The sequence below is a fragment of the Paramisgurnus dabryanus genome, chromosome 23 (genome assembly GCF_030506205.2).
Source record: "Paramisgurnus dabryanus chromosome 23, PD_genome_1.1, whole genome shotgun sequence".
NCBI lineage: Eukaryota > Metazoa > Chordata > Actinopteri > Cypriniformes > Cobitidae > Paramisgurnus > Paramisgurnus dabryanus.
In genome coordinates, this window is record NC_133359.1 from 29,360,733 (window position 1) to 29,382,499 (window position 21,767).

General features: G+C 36.8%; 1 protein-coding gene across 1 annotated transcript in view; it reads left to right on the forward strand.

Moving 5' to 3' along the window:
- The first annotated feature begins 1,310 nt into the window (after positions 1-1,310).
- LOC135788056 (protein inscuteable homolog) overlaps positions 1,311-21,767 on the forward strand; it is a 51,629-nt gene continuing 31,172 nt past the window's right edge. The window contains exons 1-2 of the mRNA XM_065297961.2: positions 1,311-1,684; positions 10,132-10,220. Coding sequence (XP_065154033.2) covers positions 10,165-10,220 — 56 coding nt within the window. The 5' untranslated portion in view covers positions 1,311-1,684; positions 10,132-10,164. The remainder of the gene's footprint in view (positions 1,685-10,131; positions 10,221-21,767) is intronic.

A 21,767-nucleotide genomic window follows, 5' to 3' on the forward strand; every position in this document is an offset into this window, starting at 1 on the left:
TATGTCTTGTCCAAATATATTTTTTTAAAGTCAGATTTGTTAAATTACAATGAAATGACAAAAGTAACATTTCAGTGCCATTAAAGTTACTGAAATTACTAAACCTTAACAAAAGAGCCTATTTAAAAAAGCCTAGAAAACATGTCAGACGCGCTGCATCTGAACTCTTCATTTGTAATCAAGCAGGTAACAGAACCACCATTGACTTCCATAGTATGAAAATATTTTTATGGAAGTCAATGGTGCTACAAACATTGCTCAAAACATATTCCTTTGTGTTTAGCAGAACAAAGAAATTTAAGGTAAGTGAATGACAGAATTTTAATTTTGGGGCAAACTATCCCTTTAATCCATGTGTTCATTTGAATACAATATATAAAATGAATGGCTTTGGTGCAAAGAAGGTTAGAGCGTTATTTTATTTTCTTCACGTCATACTTTTGTTCTTGTGGTGTATGGCAACGTACGGTACTGCATGTTGGCATATCACAGAACACATTATATAACCAGAAATTATAGCTATTATTTCAATGAAATGTATTTTCACTAGTTGTTTTTACTGTCTTTCCATGGTCTCCGTGCAATCCATTTGGGTGAACTCAGCTGTGGAGACTGAACTCTTGCGGTATTTGCATGGAAACGTTGCATGGAAGATTGTGGTGGACTTGAAATCAGGGATATGTTTTTCTACTCAAAGTCACTAAGGAGACAGCCCTTAATAGTGAGCAGCTGTTTGTCATTTAGACATTTCAGATCAAAATAAAACCTAACAGATTGAGTAAGGAACTAACAACACTAGTATTAGACATCTGCCCTTACGTAAGTTAAGTATAAAATAATAAATCTCTATGCATTTCTTAGTATTCTCTTTTTCTTTGACTGGGAATTATAATTATCAACATCTAAATGAATATCAAATGTGCTTTAGGCCTGATGAATGCCAGTGAAGTGATGCATTCCTCAGCAAGTGAAACCTCCATGTGCTGACTTTTGTTTTCATAGGTTTTTTCCATTGCTGAGTTTTCCACAGAGTAGCTCAGGCGAAATCAGATACCCTGAACGTTTAATGGTAAAAGTCTAGGAATAACCTAACCCAGACAGCTCCTCCCAAAATCTCCCTTCTTTGGAAATTTTATAAAAAAACACTCCTGTCACATAAAAAGACACAATTTCTTTTCCCATCGTAGCTCTGCCTTCTGGCTTCCCTAACTGTTTTTCCCGGCGTCTGCTACCTCTCTCATTCCTCCTCTATTCCACATCTGGATTCCAGGCCCACATTTATTTATGTGACTCGAGTTGTTTTTGAGGGAGTTTAAAGTTTTCTACCATGTACTGTTGGCAGCTGGGCTGGATCTGATGAAGTCTACAATTACGTTTTACCAAAGCAGGTCACACTGAAATTACATGTTTGACCACAGAATGTCTTGAAAAGCACAATCCTGCTGCTCATATGGTAGACAGAAATAGACATGGTTTTTAGTGTCTGCTTGGACTTTAGCCCAGCTGAAACTATGCTGTTTGACTGATGAAGAGATGTGGGCTCTGCTCATTTTAAACTAAAGCAGCATCCAGTGAGTTTCAGATCTTCAGTTAGTGTTGTGGAGTGGAGATCTCTCAGGACATAATGCGACTATTTAATGAATTGAAGGCAGAATTTTAAGAAACTGACAGAGAATTTACTGTGGTAAGTTTTGTACTGCATGCATTCAATTTAAAAAGCAAGCTTTTTACTCTGTGTGGACTTCAAATGTGTCATAACCCCTAAATGTAATCTATTTGAAGAAGTGCTGAAGTACATTTGATTATAACTAAAATCCATAATAACATTGCCAGTTTGAGGCAAAAAACAGTTGAGGTAAAATTCTGTCTCATGTCTAGTTTATGGCACCATTAAGAATCAGTATGACTTCTGCTTATTATTTGATGACATTAGTAAAGATTCACAGATGAGCTGAATTCATGCATGTTGTCCTTCTGACTGCTGTTTTACATCTGATGGATGTAAAGTGTTAAACATATAGACGACCACTAATAACAGTCAGGCCATTTAAATAACAGAAAAGATCAAAACTCTGTCTGTGGGTTTAAATGGCTCGGGGATAAAGTTACTAACTTCAGTCTATACTGTAAGACTCTTTGTGTCTTAAGTCAAAATTACACATAGTCAGCATTTTTCTCAAAGGAAATCCTCATTAATTTAGTTTTTTGCAGCTTTAAACATTGTCCTCCTAAGGATGTTAAAGTATTCAGTATTTAGTGCAAACATTGTACCATCAGCTTCATGCATGGAAACTTTGATCTGTTTGGATGCATACAAATGTTTCATGTAAATCAGTAAGTCTTGCAGTAGCTTGTGTTCTGTTTATTATTGAAATTAATTGGAATAAGTATTGGAATAATCTGAATGGCAAACAGATAGTTAATAAATGAATGAATGAATGCCTGCTACAGACGCTTCGTAAGGGATTATGATAAAAGAGACACTGGCGTTTGCAAGATATTCACTTAATCTCATGTGTAATCAGAGTTTAGTGTTTAAGATTTTACTTTAACACTTTTTACATTTTACATTTCCTTTGGTGTGTAATTGTGTATTTTTACATTTAACCCAAGGTAAATGATTGTAGGCAACAGTTTACTTCCTGGGCCTGTTGACCTGGATAAAACCGACATTATCATATTTCAAGTAATTAGTCACAAAATCAAACGTGCCGATTATTTAAGCTGGTAAAAAATGAAAACTATATTGTATGGTGGAAAAATACTTAGTTTGCAGCACTTTGACCTCAGAAGTTTGAGCGAGAATGGGTGTAGTCAGGATTTCATAGAATGTTCTTTACATTATGTAGGAGGATTTCATATAGAAAACAGTAAATCACACACACACACAAAAATAAACTTTTGTATGGTTATCACAAAGTGGGTCACATATTAGTTTATTCTGCGGTTAGGAAAAGATGGGCATTATTTTAGACAACCCAAGATACTGTAACTTTTCTTTGGGTAGGCATTTTGTCCAAGCCCATTTGAGTGCATCCTGGAGTCATGTGGTTTTCTCCTGTGTCTAAGTTGATGGCACTTCTAATACCCAGCTGCATTCGCAGGAAGTCCTCCTTGATAATCGGGAGATAAGCATTCAAGTGTCAGCTGCCGAATGGTGATGATCTTTGAATTTCAACAAGAATGACATAAGGCTGATGTCCATCTAAACTTGCCTTGCCTACCTAGTAAGAGAAATAACTTGAGAAGAAGAGGTAGTTCTGAATGCATATCAGTTTTAAATCCACTATTCTTATAATGTTATGCCCTCTGTTTAGTGGCTCTTCATTATTTCTCTCAAGGGAAACTTTTAAGTTCTCCTTCCAATCACAGCGCTTGCGATCCGTGTAGAACTGACTATGTAGATCTCTATGCCGTAGGCTACGCCAAAGGGTTCTATGTGTACGTGTTGGCTACACAGCAAAACCACCAGTGTTAATTTAACTCTATGAGAGTTGATTTCAACACTATATCAGTGTTTATATAATTCTCACTGCCCAGAGTTAAAATAACACTCCAGATAGTGTTAAAGATTTTACTCCACCTTGGTGTTGATCATTTTACTCTGATGATAGTGTTAAAGAAATTACTCCAAACACTGCCTATAAAACACCCATTAGTAGTTAATTACACTTAAGTAGAGTCAATATTAAAACACTGATAGAGAGTTACTTGAACACTGAAAATAGTACTTCATCATATATCTTTGATTTTTAATGACAACAAGAATCAAATGAAACAAAGTTATTGACCACAAATTTATTTAACAAATTTATATGACTTTATTAAATATATAGGCCTATAAAAAAAAGTATTTAATAATTTAAAAGTGAAAATGCATAAATGTTAACAAAAGATACGTCTTTATAGACAGAATCTTGTTTTTTAATCAGTTATTTGTTTTGTAGGCTATTGAAGATATAGTATGCATTGTATTTAGTATTTATGCATACTACGCATGTAAAATATGAACGTATGAATATGCACAAAACAGACAGGGAACATACCTGTGTATAAGATCTTTAGATGAGGAGATTATAAATATGAATGGTGCGATCAGGGGGTGATCATTTGAGATGGTCTTGTCGTGCTTTGACTTGCACATTTCCCATTGCGTCGTCTTTCTAAACCAACAGATGTGTGTACTGTGAGCTTACATCGCGTCAAACTACATCGCTCCAGCTGCTCACGCGTCAGGTGCTCTTTTTAAGCAATTTTTTGCTTTACCTCTATCTCTCTCTTTCTCTCTCTCTCTCTCTTTTCAATGCATCTGAGGATGACACACAGCCGACTACTGTCATATACTTACTAGAATGTAGTAGTTGCGCCCATTACCTGGGGCATCGAGAGGTGAAAGTGCCAGGGGCCTCCTTAAAAGCTGTGGGGAATGCACCAGTGGAAACAGATGAGTTGATAATAAAGGATAGGTAGTCGGGTGGTTTGAAGCAAAGATCTTAGAAACATCCGCTTCAGACAGAAGAGAGAGAAAGAGGGGAGCGAGCATCCATCTCTGCGAAGGTGCAGAGAACTGACTGCTTATGGTGTTCGTTTTTTTCACAAAGAAAGAAACACAATTTTCAGTCATTAAGTCAGATAAAGGTAGGGAGGGGCAAGATTTATTTGAACGTGTTTTGTTTTTCAGCTTTGATCATTACAATCAACCTACAGCACAACAAGGCTTGAGGCTGCAGTCCCTTAAGTCCAGCATTGCAAGAGAGCTATTGTAGTTAAGTTCTTGTTTGGACCAGGAGCTTGTTTTTTCAGAATCTGATGACAATTTGAATTACATGCTGAAAAGACACTATGTGGCGGTTTCCCGGACAGGGATTAGACTAGTCCTAGACTTAAACACTTTTAAGAGCTCTCCAAACTGAAAACAACTTGCACGTACATATCTTAAAATACATCAGGGCCCTTTGTTTTACCTCAAAATGCACACGGGTAATGTTTTTTGAAAGGCATGTTTGTTAAAACTAGTTATATTTCCTAATTAAACTGAGGCCTAGTCCTGGATTAAGCTAATCCTGGTCCGGGAAACCGCCCCGAAATGCATTAATAAAGAATAATTTATTATATTTATGTAAGTCATTTGGTGTATACTGAAAAAAATGTAATTATGTCAAGAACAAACGTGATGTGAATGAACATACTGTAAGCTTCCACTTGGGTCAATTTCTGATAAAATTGTCTTTGGTAGATTTACTGGGATGAAAATTTTGAGATGTGTAAACATAAATATAATGTTGCAGCATGGTTTAATTCATGTCCCTTTATTTTCTAAGTTAAATGATATTAGAGTAAATGCTCTTAGTTTAGTTTAATCTTCTGTCACATAAATGATCTTAGAGAGATCAACTGAGGAGGTGACCACAGGATCTTTGTTGTTGATCTTTGGAGACATCACAACACTTTTGCTTGAAAAAAGTACTTTTTACGGCATGTCCAATGAATTAATTAAACCAAAGATATATCTGGCATAGACAGGTTAAAGATTAAACCGGCATAGAAATCTCAAGAATTTTACAGTGGAGAGATCGCTGCATCCAGAAAAAAAGACAAAACCCTAAGGGGCGGTTTCCCGGACAGGGATTAGACTAGTCCTAAACTAAATTAAATGTAAGTGTTGTCCAAACTGAAAATACATCTATCTTAAAATACATCAGTGTCCTTTGTTTTGCCTCAAAATGCACACAAGTAATGTTTTTAGGAAGGCATGTTTGTTAAAACTAGTTATATTTTCTAATTAAACTAAGACTTTGTCCTGGCTTAAGCTAATCCCTGTCCAGGAAACCACCCCTAAATTAACTTAGTCAAATATTTAAGATCCAGTAATTAAAATGGATTTTAAATATCATATTCTTATTGAGTAAATACTTGGTTGACTGGCATGGAACCGACTGTTAAAATTGTTGTTCAATTTCAGTTTATATTTTTTTAGTGTCTCTACCTGTCTGAAAAAAGTTATTTATTTATTTATTTTTTGCTCAAAAGGTCTTCACTGTTAGGTTGATAGCAATTATGTTTACAGAGTATGTGGACAGCATGTGGACTAGAGAGTCTTGTTGCATATCATGTATTATTAAAGAGATTCTAAAGGTGTTTAGCAGCCGGCATCCCTTCTACTAGAACTCTTTGTCATTTCATAGACACAGTTGGCTATAGATCCAAATCCTCCAAAAAGCTTAAAAGACGTCCTGAGCTCTTAACTAAAATTTAAATATGATGTCATTTGTTTTTGACCCTCTTCTCAGCTCTTTATCGAGGTTTTTAAGAAATCGAGTAATGTAATTGGTGACTATGGATTGTTTCCATCATAAAAAGGTATAGTCTCTATCTATCTATCTATCTATCTATCTATCATCTATCTATCTATCTATCTATCTATCTATCTATCTATCTATCTATCTATCTATCTATCTATCTATCTCATGATGTTAGCTTAATTTGTGCTGTTTTTAAGACAAATGCGTCTTTTAATGTGAGCTAATATGTATGTTTTAAGAATATTTGCTGTTGTTTTTGTGTATTGTTCAGTTGGTTTATGTGTTAGCGGGTTGGTTACACACTTTAATGTGTGTGCGTGTGTTTAGTGTTATAGACAGGCAGGGTCTCTTTAAACAGTAATCTGATCTCAGTGAGTAATCTGATCTCAGTTTGTCATCTGTCAGTAGATTTCACAGAGAAACTCTTCAGTGTATGTATGGCAGTAGTTGTTCTGTTGGTTGCTTTTTATATTGAATGTAGCTGCTTGTATTTGTTTAAAAACAATTTGAATGTGATGAACCCTATATAATATGCAATATGTCATGCATTATTTTTGTTGTTGTTGTAGTATGGGTATACAGCAGTGGGGCTCTCATCCGAGGGGCGCTAATTTAAAATATGTGTTCGGAGTGTCATGTAAAACATGTTCATCACGTGTTTTGTCAGAATAAGTGCCTGCTGCACACGCGTCAAAACTGTTTATGATAAAAGAGACTTTCACGTTCACAAAATACACGCAAGACACTCCCTTAACAGTAAACTCTGATTACCCATGAGATTATGCGAGAAGTGTCTAGTCACTATGATTCAACCTGCTCACTGTTTTGTTGTCCCTTTAGTTTTTGCTTTCATGATGAAATGATCAGGAGATTAGGTCCTGCCATATGCAAATTTACTCCTCTATAAAAAACTGGATTGTGCTGAACATGATGATATTGAGCTGCCCAAACCTTCTCTTGAAACACTGCCTAACCAGTCATCTGAAGACTTTCTATATGTATACATTGAGTATATAAATGATTATTTTATATAGTCATGAATTTGCTTATCAAACACTGAGTTACATTGATTACTGTAGTAAATATTAGATCAGGGGATGGTTGAGACACCTTATCTATTACACATGATACATGAAGTGTTCATTCTGAAATCTGAATAAAGATTTATGCTTTAACTACACATATAATAAAAATAGTATTTTATATTTACTATTTACATTTCATGTTTGATCAACTATAAGTGATTTAACCATTTGGTTAATGACATGTATCAAGATTCAGGTGATTTTATGTCAGGGCAGTCCAGTCATTTATATAGATCTGGGTTGGTGATCCCTGGGTCCTAGAGGGCCACTGTCCGGCAGAGTTTAGCTCCAACCCTAATTAAACACACCTGAAAAAACATCAGTCTTCAGGATTAGTTGGAAATTAAATGCAGGTGTGTTTGATTAGGGTTGGAACTAAACTCTGCAGGACAGTGGCCCTCTGGGACTCAGGATTCCCCACCCTGATCTAGATGGTCCAAACAATGGATCCCAGTGGTCCAAATGTCTACAAGTGAGAGATCTTAATGAGTTCATTTATGCCTGCAGCTGAACATTAGTGGATGGTCTCTGTCTGAGGTTATCAGCATCAGGTTATCAGTTAGCTACACTTTATTTTGATAGTCCACTTTAGACATTCTACAAACTATAAATAACTTTGCAACTACATGTCAACTAACTTTCAATAATTTGAAACTATACATCAACTAACTGTCATTAGAGTATTAGTAGACTGTACGGGTTGGGGTTAGGGAAGATGTTTGGGTTAGTGGAATAAGTTGACATGCACCTGCAAAGATACTTATAGACAGTTGAATGTCTGTTGAGATATCTTCACAATAAAGTGTTACAGTTTTTCTCCATTGGTTTGGCTCATTTCTTGAAACAGAAATTACATTCTCAAAACAACATGGACAAACCTCCAAACCACTTGGCAAGTGTTCACAACAGAATTGAATTTCTCATTCATTTCATCAAATTGCAAATGTCTAAGTAGATGTCTCAATAGCTCAGTACATCTTTGCAACTGATTAAGTACAGGTAGCCTACATTTAGCACAATTTCCAAGTGAATAGATCTTGTTGATCTTGGTTGTTCACACCAAAATGTGTCAGCGTCATTTCATTGTATAAGTCATCACATGCACAATAGTCTGTTCAATTGGCAAAATTAGTCAAGAACATAATACCATGAATAACATATATGAATGCCTTGAACATTTGATAAATTTATTACAGCAATTGACAGTCAGGTAAAACTAAAACTTGACCAACAAAGTAGGAGTTTACGCTTTTGTAGAGAATAATGGCATTGGAAGGAAACAAGGCCCCTCACATCCTCGTGTTTGTGGATGAAGCTGGCTTCAACCTGGCCAAGGGCCGAAGACGTGGCCATAAAATTATTGCCCACCGGGCCACGGTGGATGTCCGAGTGATGCCATATCTGAGAATGGTGTGGCCACTCACATCCCCAGTCTTGGCCCATACTATACACAGATGCTCCTCATCTTCTTGGACCGCCTTCATTTTGATTTGATCCCTCAAAATGAGAAAGGTCTCGTCGGGCCTCACCTACCACAATATGTCATTGTATGGGACAATGTGAATTTCTACAGTGGCCTGCTAATCAGAGACAGGTTCACTACTCATCCAAGGATGGTCATGGTGTTCCTACCACCTTACTCTCCTTTCCTCAATCCTATTGAGTATTTCTCCTCTAGGAGGTAGAAATATATGAGCATAGGGCTCAAAATCAAAGGTCCCTGCTCCATGATGAACGCTGCGTGTTAGGATATTACAGGAGATCAGTGTAGGGGATGGTTGCGACAGGCACGCCGTTTTGTTCCCTCGTTGCATCGCAAGGGAGAATAATACACTGTGATGTGGATGAGAATCTGTGGCCAGACAGACAGCAGCGTGTGGATGGTCAGGAGGGTGAGGATGGTGGCCAAAAGAGGAAGGGTGAGGACAGCGACCAGTGAAGAAATGTTAGTTCGGAAACTCCCGCATTATTTACAGCAGGCTGCATATAATTTTCATTGTTTTTTGTGTTTATATTAGAGTATATTATGCTTTATATATTTTATTTTGGTCTGGTGTATGGAAGTTACTTTTTGTGTGAATAAAAGTCGTTACAATTTCCTTGGCAGTGTGAGTGCAATGTGTGGTGTCAAACCTTGGATGCTACTCTTCCCTAAAATAATATTTTTTTTCAGTTTTATACACAATTGTATTCTGTTAGCTAGAAAAATACAGTACAGTAACCATTGTCAATAAAGGCTAAAACTGAAAGGTGGACATAAGAGATATTTCAATGGTCCCCTGCCATAGTGACAAAACATCTAAACATTTCGACTTGCAGTGCTTACACAATGCCAAAGGGACGATGCATTTTGGGGGCACTGACAGTTAAAATGAGAAGGATATTTAGTTTTGACACATGAGTGAACTATTTTGGGAGAGGTATGAGCTTTTGCAGGTGAACCATGGTGTTGTGCCGAGTTTTGAGAATGTAATTTCTGTTTCAAGAAATGAGCCAAACCAATGGAGAAAAACTGTAATAGATTTTAAGCAGACAGTTTACTAATTCTCTAAAGATTGGTAGTTGATAAGTAGTTGCAAAGTTACTTATAATTAGTAAAATGTCTAAAGTGGACTATCAAAATAAAGTGTTACCCTGAAACATCCTGATTTGTGTGTTATAATCAAATTATTCCAATAGAATTCCTGTCAGTGCACTGTATGTTGTGACTTGGTGTGTTAATATGTGAATATCTTATTTTATAGATGTTATGTTGAAGTGGAAAGGACACAGAAAGAATGGCGACCCCTCAGACTTCCAGACAGAGCAGCTACTCTTCAATCTCTCCAAAGATGTAAGTAAAATATTTATAAATGCTCAAAACTTATTAGAAATGAAGTAAGGACAAAACATGAAGTCTACAACAAAATTAGGTGATTTTATAAAAATCTAAATCCCACAGTATTGAATTTAAACTACAATAAGATATGCTGATGTGTAACCTAATAAAGGGACAGGATCAGCTTTCAGATCAGAATCATTGGGCCCTATCATACACATGGCACAATGTGGTGCAAGGTGCGACCCAAGTGCTTTTTGATAGTTTTAGTCCGCAGTTATTATTATTTTTTACATCCAGCGGTACATTATTAAGCAAATGCATTTGTGCCCATGGGCATGCTGGTCTGAAAACGAGGTGTAATCAGGGCATTGTTCTAAAAACCTGTTCTAAAGTCGCAATATTGTTTTGTTTTTAAATATGAAAAATATTAAAATGTAAAATATTATAATTGTGTTTCTTGGACATAAATAAGGACATATTACAGGTCTTTTGAAGCTGAGATCAGCTGGCAAAAGAGCAGCTTCACCTGTAGTCTGGTAAGCTGATTGTTTTGCTTTAAAAAAAACATTTATTTTAAAATGTTTTTAAATGCTACCCCACAGATTTATTGTATACAATGAATTAGTACCTAGGAATATGGTAAGATGAAATATTTTAAGTAATATTTTTCTATAATGAGGAGGCAGTCGGAGTTGAATCCATATGCAGTCATTTATTAAAATCCAAACAAGCAAACAAATCCAAATCAACAGGCAAGTAGCATAAACATGAATCAGGAAGAGGTAGTACACAAAAAAAGCAGTCCAATCCAAACAGTGAAACAAAGGGATAATCCAAGAATCGTAGTGTGGTGTTTAATTATCAAAACACTCACGGTGCTGTTCCAGTGCTAAAATGGCTTTACACGTGTTTGTTAATTCTTTATCTCCTGTTTGTTACAAATTTAACAAATATAACTTATGCAAATACTTTTTTGCATATTTGAAAATTATTCTTATAAAAACCTTTACGATGATCATGCATCAAACTTAATCAGCTTATTTTACTTAATACTCCATTACTGAAATAATGACTTAAGACCAAAGCTTTAATTACACAAATAACCTTTTCAATAAATAAAACACAACTCATTTTTTTACCATTAATCTTAAATTGGTGATCTTCTTCCTCTGCTTACAGTTTTTTGGCTTACAAACTCCAACTTGTAAAAAGGCAATTCGCCATGGTGTGAGCACAATTGGCTTTAAAAAGAAGATGGGAGATGAGGCTCTCATTGGTTTATTGCATGTTACGCCCAAAACACACCCATGACCCAATACGAGAATAGGAACAACCCTTTTAGATCCAGGCACACAAACCATTTTTCCAGTCGTTAAACTAGCAAAAGTGGATTTGTACATGCACTTGTGCCTTGTGCTTTAGACCATGCACTCAGATCAGTAGAATAGGGCCCATTATCTGATTGTTTATCTGTTGTTCAGACTGGGTAAGTAGTAAACAGAGCACATGACAAAAAATACAGCTCATGATTATTAATAAGGTGACCTGGGCTACCAAATCTCTATGATTGGAACCGCCCCTTTGAACAGATGACATATCCTTTTCTTCAGTCATGGGGAGCTATTTTTAAACTCAGTGGACATGATGTCAGACTGTATTCAAAAGAAACATAAATAATAAACGTAGATAAAATCACACATCATTTTTCTCAACTTGTTTTGTTTAATTCTTTGTCCATTTTCACTCTGTGAGTGCTGTTATTCAGTTCACTCTATATCACCATTTTTCTGAACTTTAACTTCTTGACAAACCACAAAAAGGTAAAGAATACATGAATTAATGTATTTGATAATAAATGTATTTTATTTTTATGCTTATACACTCTTAAAGTCATAACAATGCAAAATCTGATGGTATGAGTGGTTAACAATGAATTTATGAGGGTGTGCCCCTATAAATAGATATTTAAGAAATTTATGTATTTAGGTTTTTGCACCAGTACAAAATAAATACATAAAAATGTAATTCAAAATAAAAATGAAAAAAATCACAACTTCAATATATACAAAATATATAAGAATAACCTCAGCAATTAAAAATAACTTGATTTGATAATATAGGATTCACAGTGGTGAGGTTGTGTTGCTAATTTGGATATTAAAGGAAGAAATATTATGAACAAGGTTATCTTCTTTGCACAAAAGATCTCTGTTTCCACTTTGCTTTAACAGTTTAATTTGACATGAAAAAATCCAAGTAAATAATGAAATAAATACATTAGAACAATCTCAGGCATTTGATTTGTTCCCCGTAGTACATTTATGTGTGTGAATATGTAACTATAAAGACAGCAACCTGTGTGACTCACAGCGCTCCATTAGACAGCAGGTGGATATTTAGTGTGAAGTGAGCGTAATGTTTTCTTTTGTTCACTTATCTTCATGCTAACACTGAATCATTGTGACTTGAGTTTCCTGTCCACCCCTGATGAACAATTAGTATTGCACACTCCAACAGTTTGAACAGGTGCTTCTCTGTGCACCACTGAACTTTCCATCTATTTACCTTCACACACACACACACGCACACACACACGCGCACACACACACACACACACACACGCACACACAATTTTATGATTAAATAACATGCTTGCACATAGTACAGCTTAATTTCCCAGCACTTTTAATTTGAGTGATATCACTCTGACCCAATATGTTAAGAAGACTTGAAGTATACTGTGATGTAATTCAGAATAACTTTAGGATGTACATAAATAATACAAGAGATTCTGATGAAAGCACGTCGAAAACAATCTCAGTTTGACCATCAAATGAAGATGATGCATATGGAGAAACGTCTGAATCTGTTTCGCATGTTCATGGAGCAGAAACACAAGATCAGATGAATAATTGATGTGTTTTTGGATGGAAACACATGCTAATCGGTTAGTTTGTGGGTGTATTTTACTCATTCTCTAAGTTTGTGATTTCCACATTATGGCATATACGATTGGGGAAAAGGAGGAAACAAACAATTTGGAACAAGAAGAAAAGATGTGAATTTTAAACGTGTGTGTTGTGAAGTGTTTGAGTTGTAAAGCCATGAAACATTTTAGAATAAAGTCTGTTCTCTAAACTTCTGTTTGTCAGCAGTATTAAGTATCTGAACTAGTCAAATGAGGCATTGCATCTTTATTTACTTGTTTTTTTTTTTCTCTGTAATAATTTACCTGTGAATGTGTCTTTCTTTCGCTCGGGAGTGTTTACTCTGTAAACGATTCCCATCCCAGCACATGCAATGATTCTGACCTTACTGTGCACAGGAATAAAAGCAGACTGTCAATGGATGTGGATGTGTAAATATTTGTTCTGGAGTGCAGCTTTTCCTCCACAGTCAGTAAAATAAAGCTATGATGATTCATTCACGAAAGATCTTCCTCACATATAATGCCTCTTCAGATTATTTGTCCAGAATCTCTTGTTCTGAAAACCCACAAACATAGACAAACAATTATCTTAGGAAAAAAACATGCCTTATTACCTATGTAATGTTTTCAACATCCAACAAATGTGTTTTAGGTAACATTGTTATAAAAGCCACATACTATCTTAAAAACCTAGAGTCAAACTACCCAACTAAAGGAACCACTGATCATAACAATTATAACCAAACATATATATATATATATATATATATATGTGTGTGTTATATGTTATATTTTTATATAACATCTAAATATCTGGTAATGCTAAAAATAAAAAACTGTATACACTCTTAAAAGGATGTGTTAATTTTTTACACATCTTTTTGTGTTAAGCTTTTAACACATTATATTTAATTTTAACACAATTGTTTTCAATAATAACACATAGATGGGTGGATTCTGCCACAACACATTTATTGTGTTGTCCCAGAATCAACACTAATGTATTGTTTTTAACACATTCGTTCTAAGAGTGTAGACAAATGACAAATTATGTAATTCTGGTTCATAATAAGAGAGATGTTTTCAGTTGAATTGATCTATGGTAGTGTCTGGAAGTCAGTTCTTGTGTTTCTCTTTCATTCAGTGACTCTGCTTGTCATCATCAGGTGTCTTCAAAAATCAAATAATCTTCACACTGTTAATCGCTTAAGTATCTAATTAACTTTGCACACTGAGTCCATAATTTGACAAGACTGGAGCCTGAGAAAGAAAATACAGAAACATGAAGAGGCAAACTAGAAGATAAAAATAAATATGACCTCACGTTTGGTTAATCATGTTTACACACTGCCTCCCAGTGTTTCGTGTCTCATAAAAAATGAATTGGGCTAAAATTTCTGTTTTTTTGCATCTGTAACTAGCATTTGGTTGAGTGAAGAGCCACCATCCAAAATCCAGAATAGTGTCTGACAAGTTGATCCAATTCGTCCGGCAACACAAAGTATGACAAACAAAATGCGTAACACAAAGAGATGAAATATAAAAAGACAGATTGAAAGTGAAAGTGACATGATTTTCAAGTATTATAGCCCATAACTAAAATGTGACCTCCGCATTCCATTTCAATTTGATTTTATCTATATAACGCTTTTAACCAGTGGCGAAGCTACGGGTGGGCCTGGCCGGGCCTGGGCCCGCCCACTTTGAGTTGTGGCCCACCCAATCAGAAGGCCATTTTCCAGAGAAATGTGTAAATAATTTAACAAAAATAAATACTATTACTACGAATATACGTCTTATCACACTATAATTTCATATATGTAATACAATTATAAATATAATTAAAATATAAAATTTAAGTGCAAGTTAGTTTCGCAGTTTTCTTTTACCCTATTGGTGCACACGCTTGTCAACATGAAACGTTGAAAATGATTCGTCAGTCATTGTTAGTTCCGCCTACGCGCGATTGAACTGAATTTGAAAACAGCGAGTCGCAAATATCAAGTTTAACAACCTTTCCACGATGACATCTGCTTATGCCTGTTTACTTTTGGAGACGGATACTATTACATCACTCATGGAAATGTTGGATTACTGAGGACATCTTTTCAAACGTCAACAAAATGAAACGAGCACGTATTACGTTGATAATGACTTCATGCTGCGTTGAAAGACTGTTCTTCACCACATATTGTATAAAAAAAACCTATAACGTTACGCTCATCGATGATAAATGCTCGTCTGAGAAATGTATTTCTGCTTTTCTTTGCGCGAAGGGACATTATGATCATATTGGACTTTGTTATTATGAACCAGAAGCCCCGTCTCAGACTACAGGACATGTAATGGTGAGTTTAGACATTTTCTTAATGTTTATAGTGGTGTCATTATTATTTACAGTTTATAGTCAGGAGTATTACTCCAATAAACTATTTAGGGGGCTGTATGATTTAATGTTGTTGGAATATTTACACTTAAATGACAACACATGCAATTTTGTATTGCGCCATGTTGTTTGATGGCCATTGTCTCATTAAATAACAATCTTTCGAACGAGTTCTTTAGTAAAATCAAATCACTAAGTTACCTGTTGAATCTGTCGTAGCCTATGACGCTTTCACGTCATGCATTTTGCTGAGGAGGAATGACATATTGTTCGGATCTACGTTCACGCAACGTAAATAACGTAAAAACTAATTCCGTTACTAATTCAGTTGAGTTCTGTGTTTTCAAGTGGATTAATAATTTGGTGGGGCACTGCTCATAGACTGTATAAAACAGGCACAGCCCCACCTGCCCATATACTGCAGACAAGCTGGTTGGTTATTTAAGTTGTTTTATAAATTTCCCCTTGAAACATTGTGCTGCCTGCATGGCATTAAGGTAACTTGGCTTAGGTAGCGTGCACCAAAGCTTTTAAACCTGGCTGAAAACGCCTGGAGGACGCCAAATGCCAGCTGTTTTTTCAGCCAAGCGCTTTGGTTGCTGTGATACTTGAGCTGTGAGCCGGTTGGTTGTTTTGATATTAGTCCCGCCCTTTCACCCACTGTGATTGGACGGCTGTGTGAGAACTTACATTGACAAGCTAAGCTTTTCATCCAGAGTTGAATATTTTTAGACCACAGCGCAGAAAAAATGGACAGCCGCTGGCTGTTTTGAAAAAAGCCGCACTTACATTGGGGAAAAAAATATACGCCGGCCATGGGCGTAAACACTCCCATTTTATGTACATTCTATGCTTTGCCCACCCTGTTTTATAAAGGCCCACCCACTTGAACATTTCTGGCTTCGCCACTGCTTTTAACAATTGTCCATCGTACCAAAGCAGCTTCAAATGAAATAGAAACAAAGAAAACACAGAAAAGCAAAGAACAACAAAGCATGTGTAGGGATTTTTGGGGGGATTTTACTGGGAATGGTCTTCTGATGCTTTAGAAATTATACATTTTTATTGAACAGATAAGCAATAATATTTGCAGAGAATAAATAATAATAATATTCTAAATAAATTTCAGAAAATAAATGTTTTCAGAGAATATCCTTTTATATATGATAAGGGTCTGATATATTCACTACACAGATCTGCAATAAAAAACTGGCTTTTTAATTGGCTTCTAAACATAAGTGATGATTCATGATGAGATCTAATACTGTTATACACACATGACCACAATAATAATCACTGTAACCTCTGTCTGTTAGGTTAGGTTATACTGAGGACTATTAACATACAACACAACTGTTACGGGAAAAACACAACAGAGAGATCCCAGTGCAAATAATCAGAATTTATTAAATAGGAGAACACTCAGAGAACACTCAGGCTGGGAAAAGAGGAGGCTGAAAACCCATGGAACCCCAAAGGGGACATGTTAAGGGACGATACGGGGAGAGAGTTATGGGCATATTCTACCCAGGGTAACTGTTGGCACCAGGAGCTCGGATATTGAGATGTCAGACAGCGGAGAGCACGACCGAGATCTTGGTTAGCCTGTTCACATTGCCCGTTGGTCTGTGGATGATAACCTGAAGACAAGCTGGCTGTGGAGCCGATTTGTCTACAAAACTCTTGCCAAAAACGGGAAATAAACTGAGGACCCCTATCAGAAACTACATCAGAAGGCAGACCATGTAAGCGAAAGACGTGTTATATCATAATCTGAACCGTTTCCTTGGCAGAGGGGTGCTTGGGCAGAGGGACAAAATGTTCCGCATTAGAGAAACGGTCGACAATGGTCAGAATAACAGTGTTACCTCTAGAACAAGGTAAATTGGTAACAAAATCAATGGCTATATGAGACCAAGGACGGGAAGGGATAGATAATGGTTTAAGCAGACCAACCGGGGCTTGATGAGAGGCCTTATTACGGGCACAAACCTGACAGGCTAACACAAACTGTCTGACATCGGGACCCATAGAGGGCCACCAAAACCGCTGACGAACGGCAGCCAGCGATCTCCGAACCCCGGGATGACAAACCAACCTGGACTCGTGGCCTCACCAGATTACCTCGGAACGGAGCGATTCCGGAACCCAAAGTCGACCCGCGGGCACCCTTCTGGCACTTCCCCCTCCCGTCCGGCCTCCCTCACTCGCTGTTCAATTCCCCAGCGCAGGGCACCCACCACCCCCTCCTCCGGGAGGATGGTTTCATCCTTTTCGGAACCGGAGACCTCGAACAAGCGAGAGAGGGCATCGGGTTTGGTGTTTTTAGAACCCGGCCGGTACGAGAGGATGAAGTTAAATCTGTCAAAGAAGAGCACCCAACGAGCCTGACGAGATGTTAACCTCCTGGCTGAACGGATATATTCTAGGTTTTTGTGATCCATTCAAACCAGGAAGGGTTCCGAGGTCCCCTCCAGCCAGTGACGCTACTCACCCAAAGCCAGCCTGACGGCCAGCAGCTCCCAATTCCCTATGTCATAGTTTCGCTCTGCTGGGTTAAGCCGGTGTGAGAAAAAAGCGCAAGGATGCACCTTGCCATCCTTAGAAGATCGATGAGATAGAACGGCACCAACCCCGACATCCGATGCATCCACCTCAACAATGAAATGAGCAGTAGGATCTGTAATAGAAAGAACAGGAGCAGTGATAAACCGGGACTTTAAATTATCAAAGGCCTCCTTACCCCAGACAAACCTCTCCTTAGTGGAGGTGAGAGCCGTAAGGGGTTGAGCAATCTGACCAAAGTTTCTGATGAATCGGTGGTAAAAATTGGCGAACCCCAAAAAACATAGTAGTGCCTTACGGGAGTCAGGGATGGGCCACTCGACCAACGCTCTGACCTTGGCTGGATCGGGACGAATCTCATCCGCGGCAACCACAAAACCCAGGAACGAAACTGACCTCTTATGAAACTCGCACTTCTCCGCCTTCACAAAAAGTTTGTTCTTTAACAGACGGCGTAAAACTCGGCGGTCATGCTGAGTGTGTTTATGCATAGAGGGAGAAAAGATGAGAATATCATCTATATACACAAAGACAAACTTGTTAATCATGTCTCTCAGCACATCATTAACCAGAGTTTGGAAGACAGAGGGAGCGTTCGTGAGCCCGAACGGGAGAATGCAGTACTCAAAGTGTCCAGTAGGGGTGTTAAATGCTGTCTTCCACTCGTCACCCTCTCTTATGCACAGCAAATGATAGGCATTGCGCAGATCTAATTTGGTGAAAAACTGCGCTCCCTGCAAAAGCTCAAAAGCTGAAGACATTAAAGGAAGAGGGTACCTTATTAGGGGTGGGAATCGCTTGGACCCTCATGAATCGATTCAGAATCGATTCTTAGGGTCCCGATTTGATTCAGAATCAATTCTTGTCGTACTAATTTGCATATCTGTGACGTTATTACGTCACATTTGCTCTCAAAGCCAGGTTAATGTTTGCGCTTTTGCTACTAGTCTCTGAACTGTCATATACTGTACTTTAATGCAACTAAGGGATAAATAATGTCATTCTTATATACATATATGTCCTGTTTCTGTTGTAAGACATTAAAACCAGTAAAAATAGTAATTAAACGTGACATATTACAGTTTTTTACAATCACTTTGCTACTATTTTCAGAACCTTGATGTCATTTTTCACAACTCTAGACACAAAACTCACAACCAAAGATCAAAATGCACATTTTTCAAAACTCTTAACTCTTTTCTCAATTGCTTGGATACAATACACATAAAACTTGGATCATTTGTTCATTCAACCAAAATCACATGTTCAATATGACACAACTTAACATCAAAGTACTACTGTTTCAAAAGGCTATTCACACATCACATTTCAAATAAGTGTCTATTCATTTTCTTACAATGATCTATCTATCAATCAATACAACTGCCCAAAATGATAAACTGTTGAATTATTCGTAATAGTTGTATGGAAACAGACAAAGAATCTTCCATGTTTACTGAAAATCATGAAAGTTTCAAGATAATGAGGTTCATTGTAACCAATAAGTATGGAGCATGAACCAATTATCACTGTACTGTATAGATGCAGGCCCTTGTAATTGCTTGTCCAATTCTGCCAACTTGTTACTGATGATTGAGTGCAGATTGTGAAATGATGTGACCTATGTTGTGATTGTACTGTAGTGTTTTCATCAATACATTACAAACTTTGTTCAATGATTCCAATGTGTCTGTCGTATTCTCTCTACTACTGCAGAACTTTTACAGATATGTATTTGCTCTACATGTACCATAATGAAATCTGTATCACCAATTTTGTTCTACAATACTTAATGATTGTACAAACAATGACTTAGTGAAACTATCAGTTGCTTGTGTGTGGGTGATCTATAGTTATGTTTCCATGGTATTTCACAGTACATTTGTGTTTTGAAACAATGATTGTGCAAGTGCAAGATGTCTTTAAAGATGTGAATGCACAATGCAATGTTTGAACACTAGACAGCCTGTGTTACAAGTGATTACCGTTTTGAGTTTTGTATCTAGAGTTGTGAAAAATGACATCAAGGTTCTGAAAATAGTAGCAAAGTGATTGTAAAAAACTGTAATTCTATATGTTAACCGGAATTAACTTCCGCAAACTGAGTAACGTCTAATCATCATCATTATACACCATAATTGGCAGTATTACTGTATTTATACAATGCAGCGCACCCAGCGACTGAATAACAAACTATGTGCATATTTTTACAGAAGTATATTCATGTTATATCTAAACAGTCAGCGGATGGTTTAGGGCAGGGGTGTCCAATACGTTGATCGCAAAGGCAATGCCGGTAGATCACACATAAGTTAACTGCTGCTCCACGTGTGAACTCCTCGATTCAGAATCGGCCCACGTCCGAATCGTGATTAATTTAAGAATCGATTTTTTGTCCCACCCCTAGTAACTATTCTTAACAGTAATGTCATTCAAGCCCCTATAATCAATACAGGGACGGAGGGAGCCGTCCTTCTTCTTAACCCTGTAAGACCCAAATATAGAAAAAAATGAGCAAAACATTTTTTGACCTCCCAGATATTGTTTTAGGAGGCCTCTGATGTAGAAATGAAAGAGTTTTCTGATTTTTTACGTTTTAGTAAGTTTTTAGAAAAATGTTGTAAATTTGCAACATTGGGCATTGCTGGGAGCAGAACTTCTGTGTTTGTACTCACTTTGTCTGAACAGATATACAGAACATTTAAGCATTTATTTGCAGGGTTGATTGCTTACTTAGCCCCATAACAGTATATATCATGAGTAATAACCACACAACAATCATAGTTTTATGAATAAGCATTTATTAATAAAAAATATTGGAAAAAAAATATTTACAAAACTTTTCGTAAAAAAAAACTGTGGTTTGAAGGCAGTCTGTGTTCACTTACAGTGATAGTCGCTAAAACAGTTCTTTTCATCTGTTAAGCACAGGCGAACATTGCACTTGATACACAGTGTGTTTGTGTATCCATTATTGCAGAGTCTGCAACGTCCTCTCTTTGACTTTTCTGGGAAATGTGCAATCATGTCTTTGCGTACATCCAGTGGGGGGTGGTCCGATGAAGCTCTTGGCTGGGTCTTACATTGTAGTAGATAAACTGAAAGAATAGACAGGGTGGTAGACCATGTGGGTAGAAATCTAAGTATTGCCATTAGCATGCCCATAAGTATTGTAATTTCAATGAAGTGATAATCAACATTTCACTACATTCAAACAATACTGTCTATTGCAGCCTATTATGCTCTCTACTTATCATACTAAAGGAACACATGCATCCCCCCAGAGCACTTACAGGTTCACATTCAAGACCATTCGCACCTGTCCCTGGACAATGCAACAGGCATCCCAAAAATTCCAGAACATTCAGAATCTTTTTTTCTATCTCCTAATGCTACTAACAGCTGCTTGGGCAACATTGAGAAAAAATGGCTCAGGATCATTTAGAAGTTAAAAAACAAACAAAAAAACTACAAAGATACAGGGAGTTTCAAATACTGCTATAGATGCTGAAGTTTCAAATATCCCATAACATTTTTTCATGTGTTTAATAATGGTCTAAGCTAAACTAAGTAAAACAATTAACAGAAAAACACATTTAGAGCTTAGTTACAATTAATCATGTAACACTACATTTCTACTACATTTATTTTTCAATTTGTGATCATTTGAAAAGTGCAG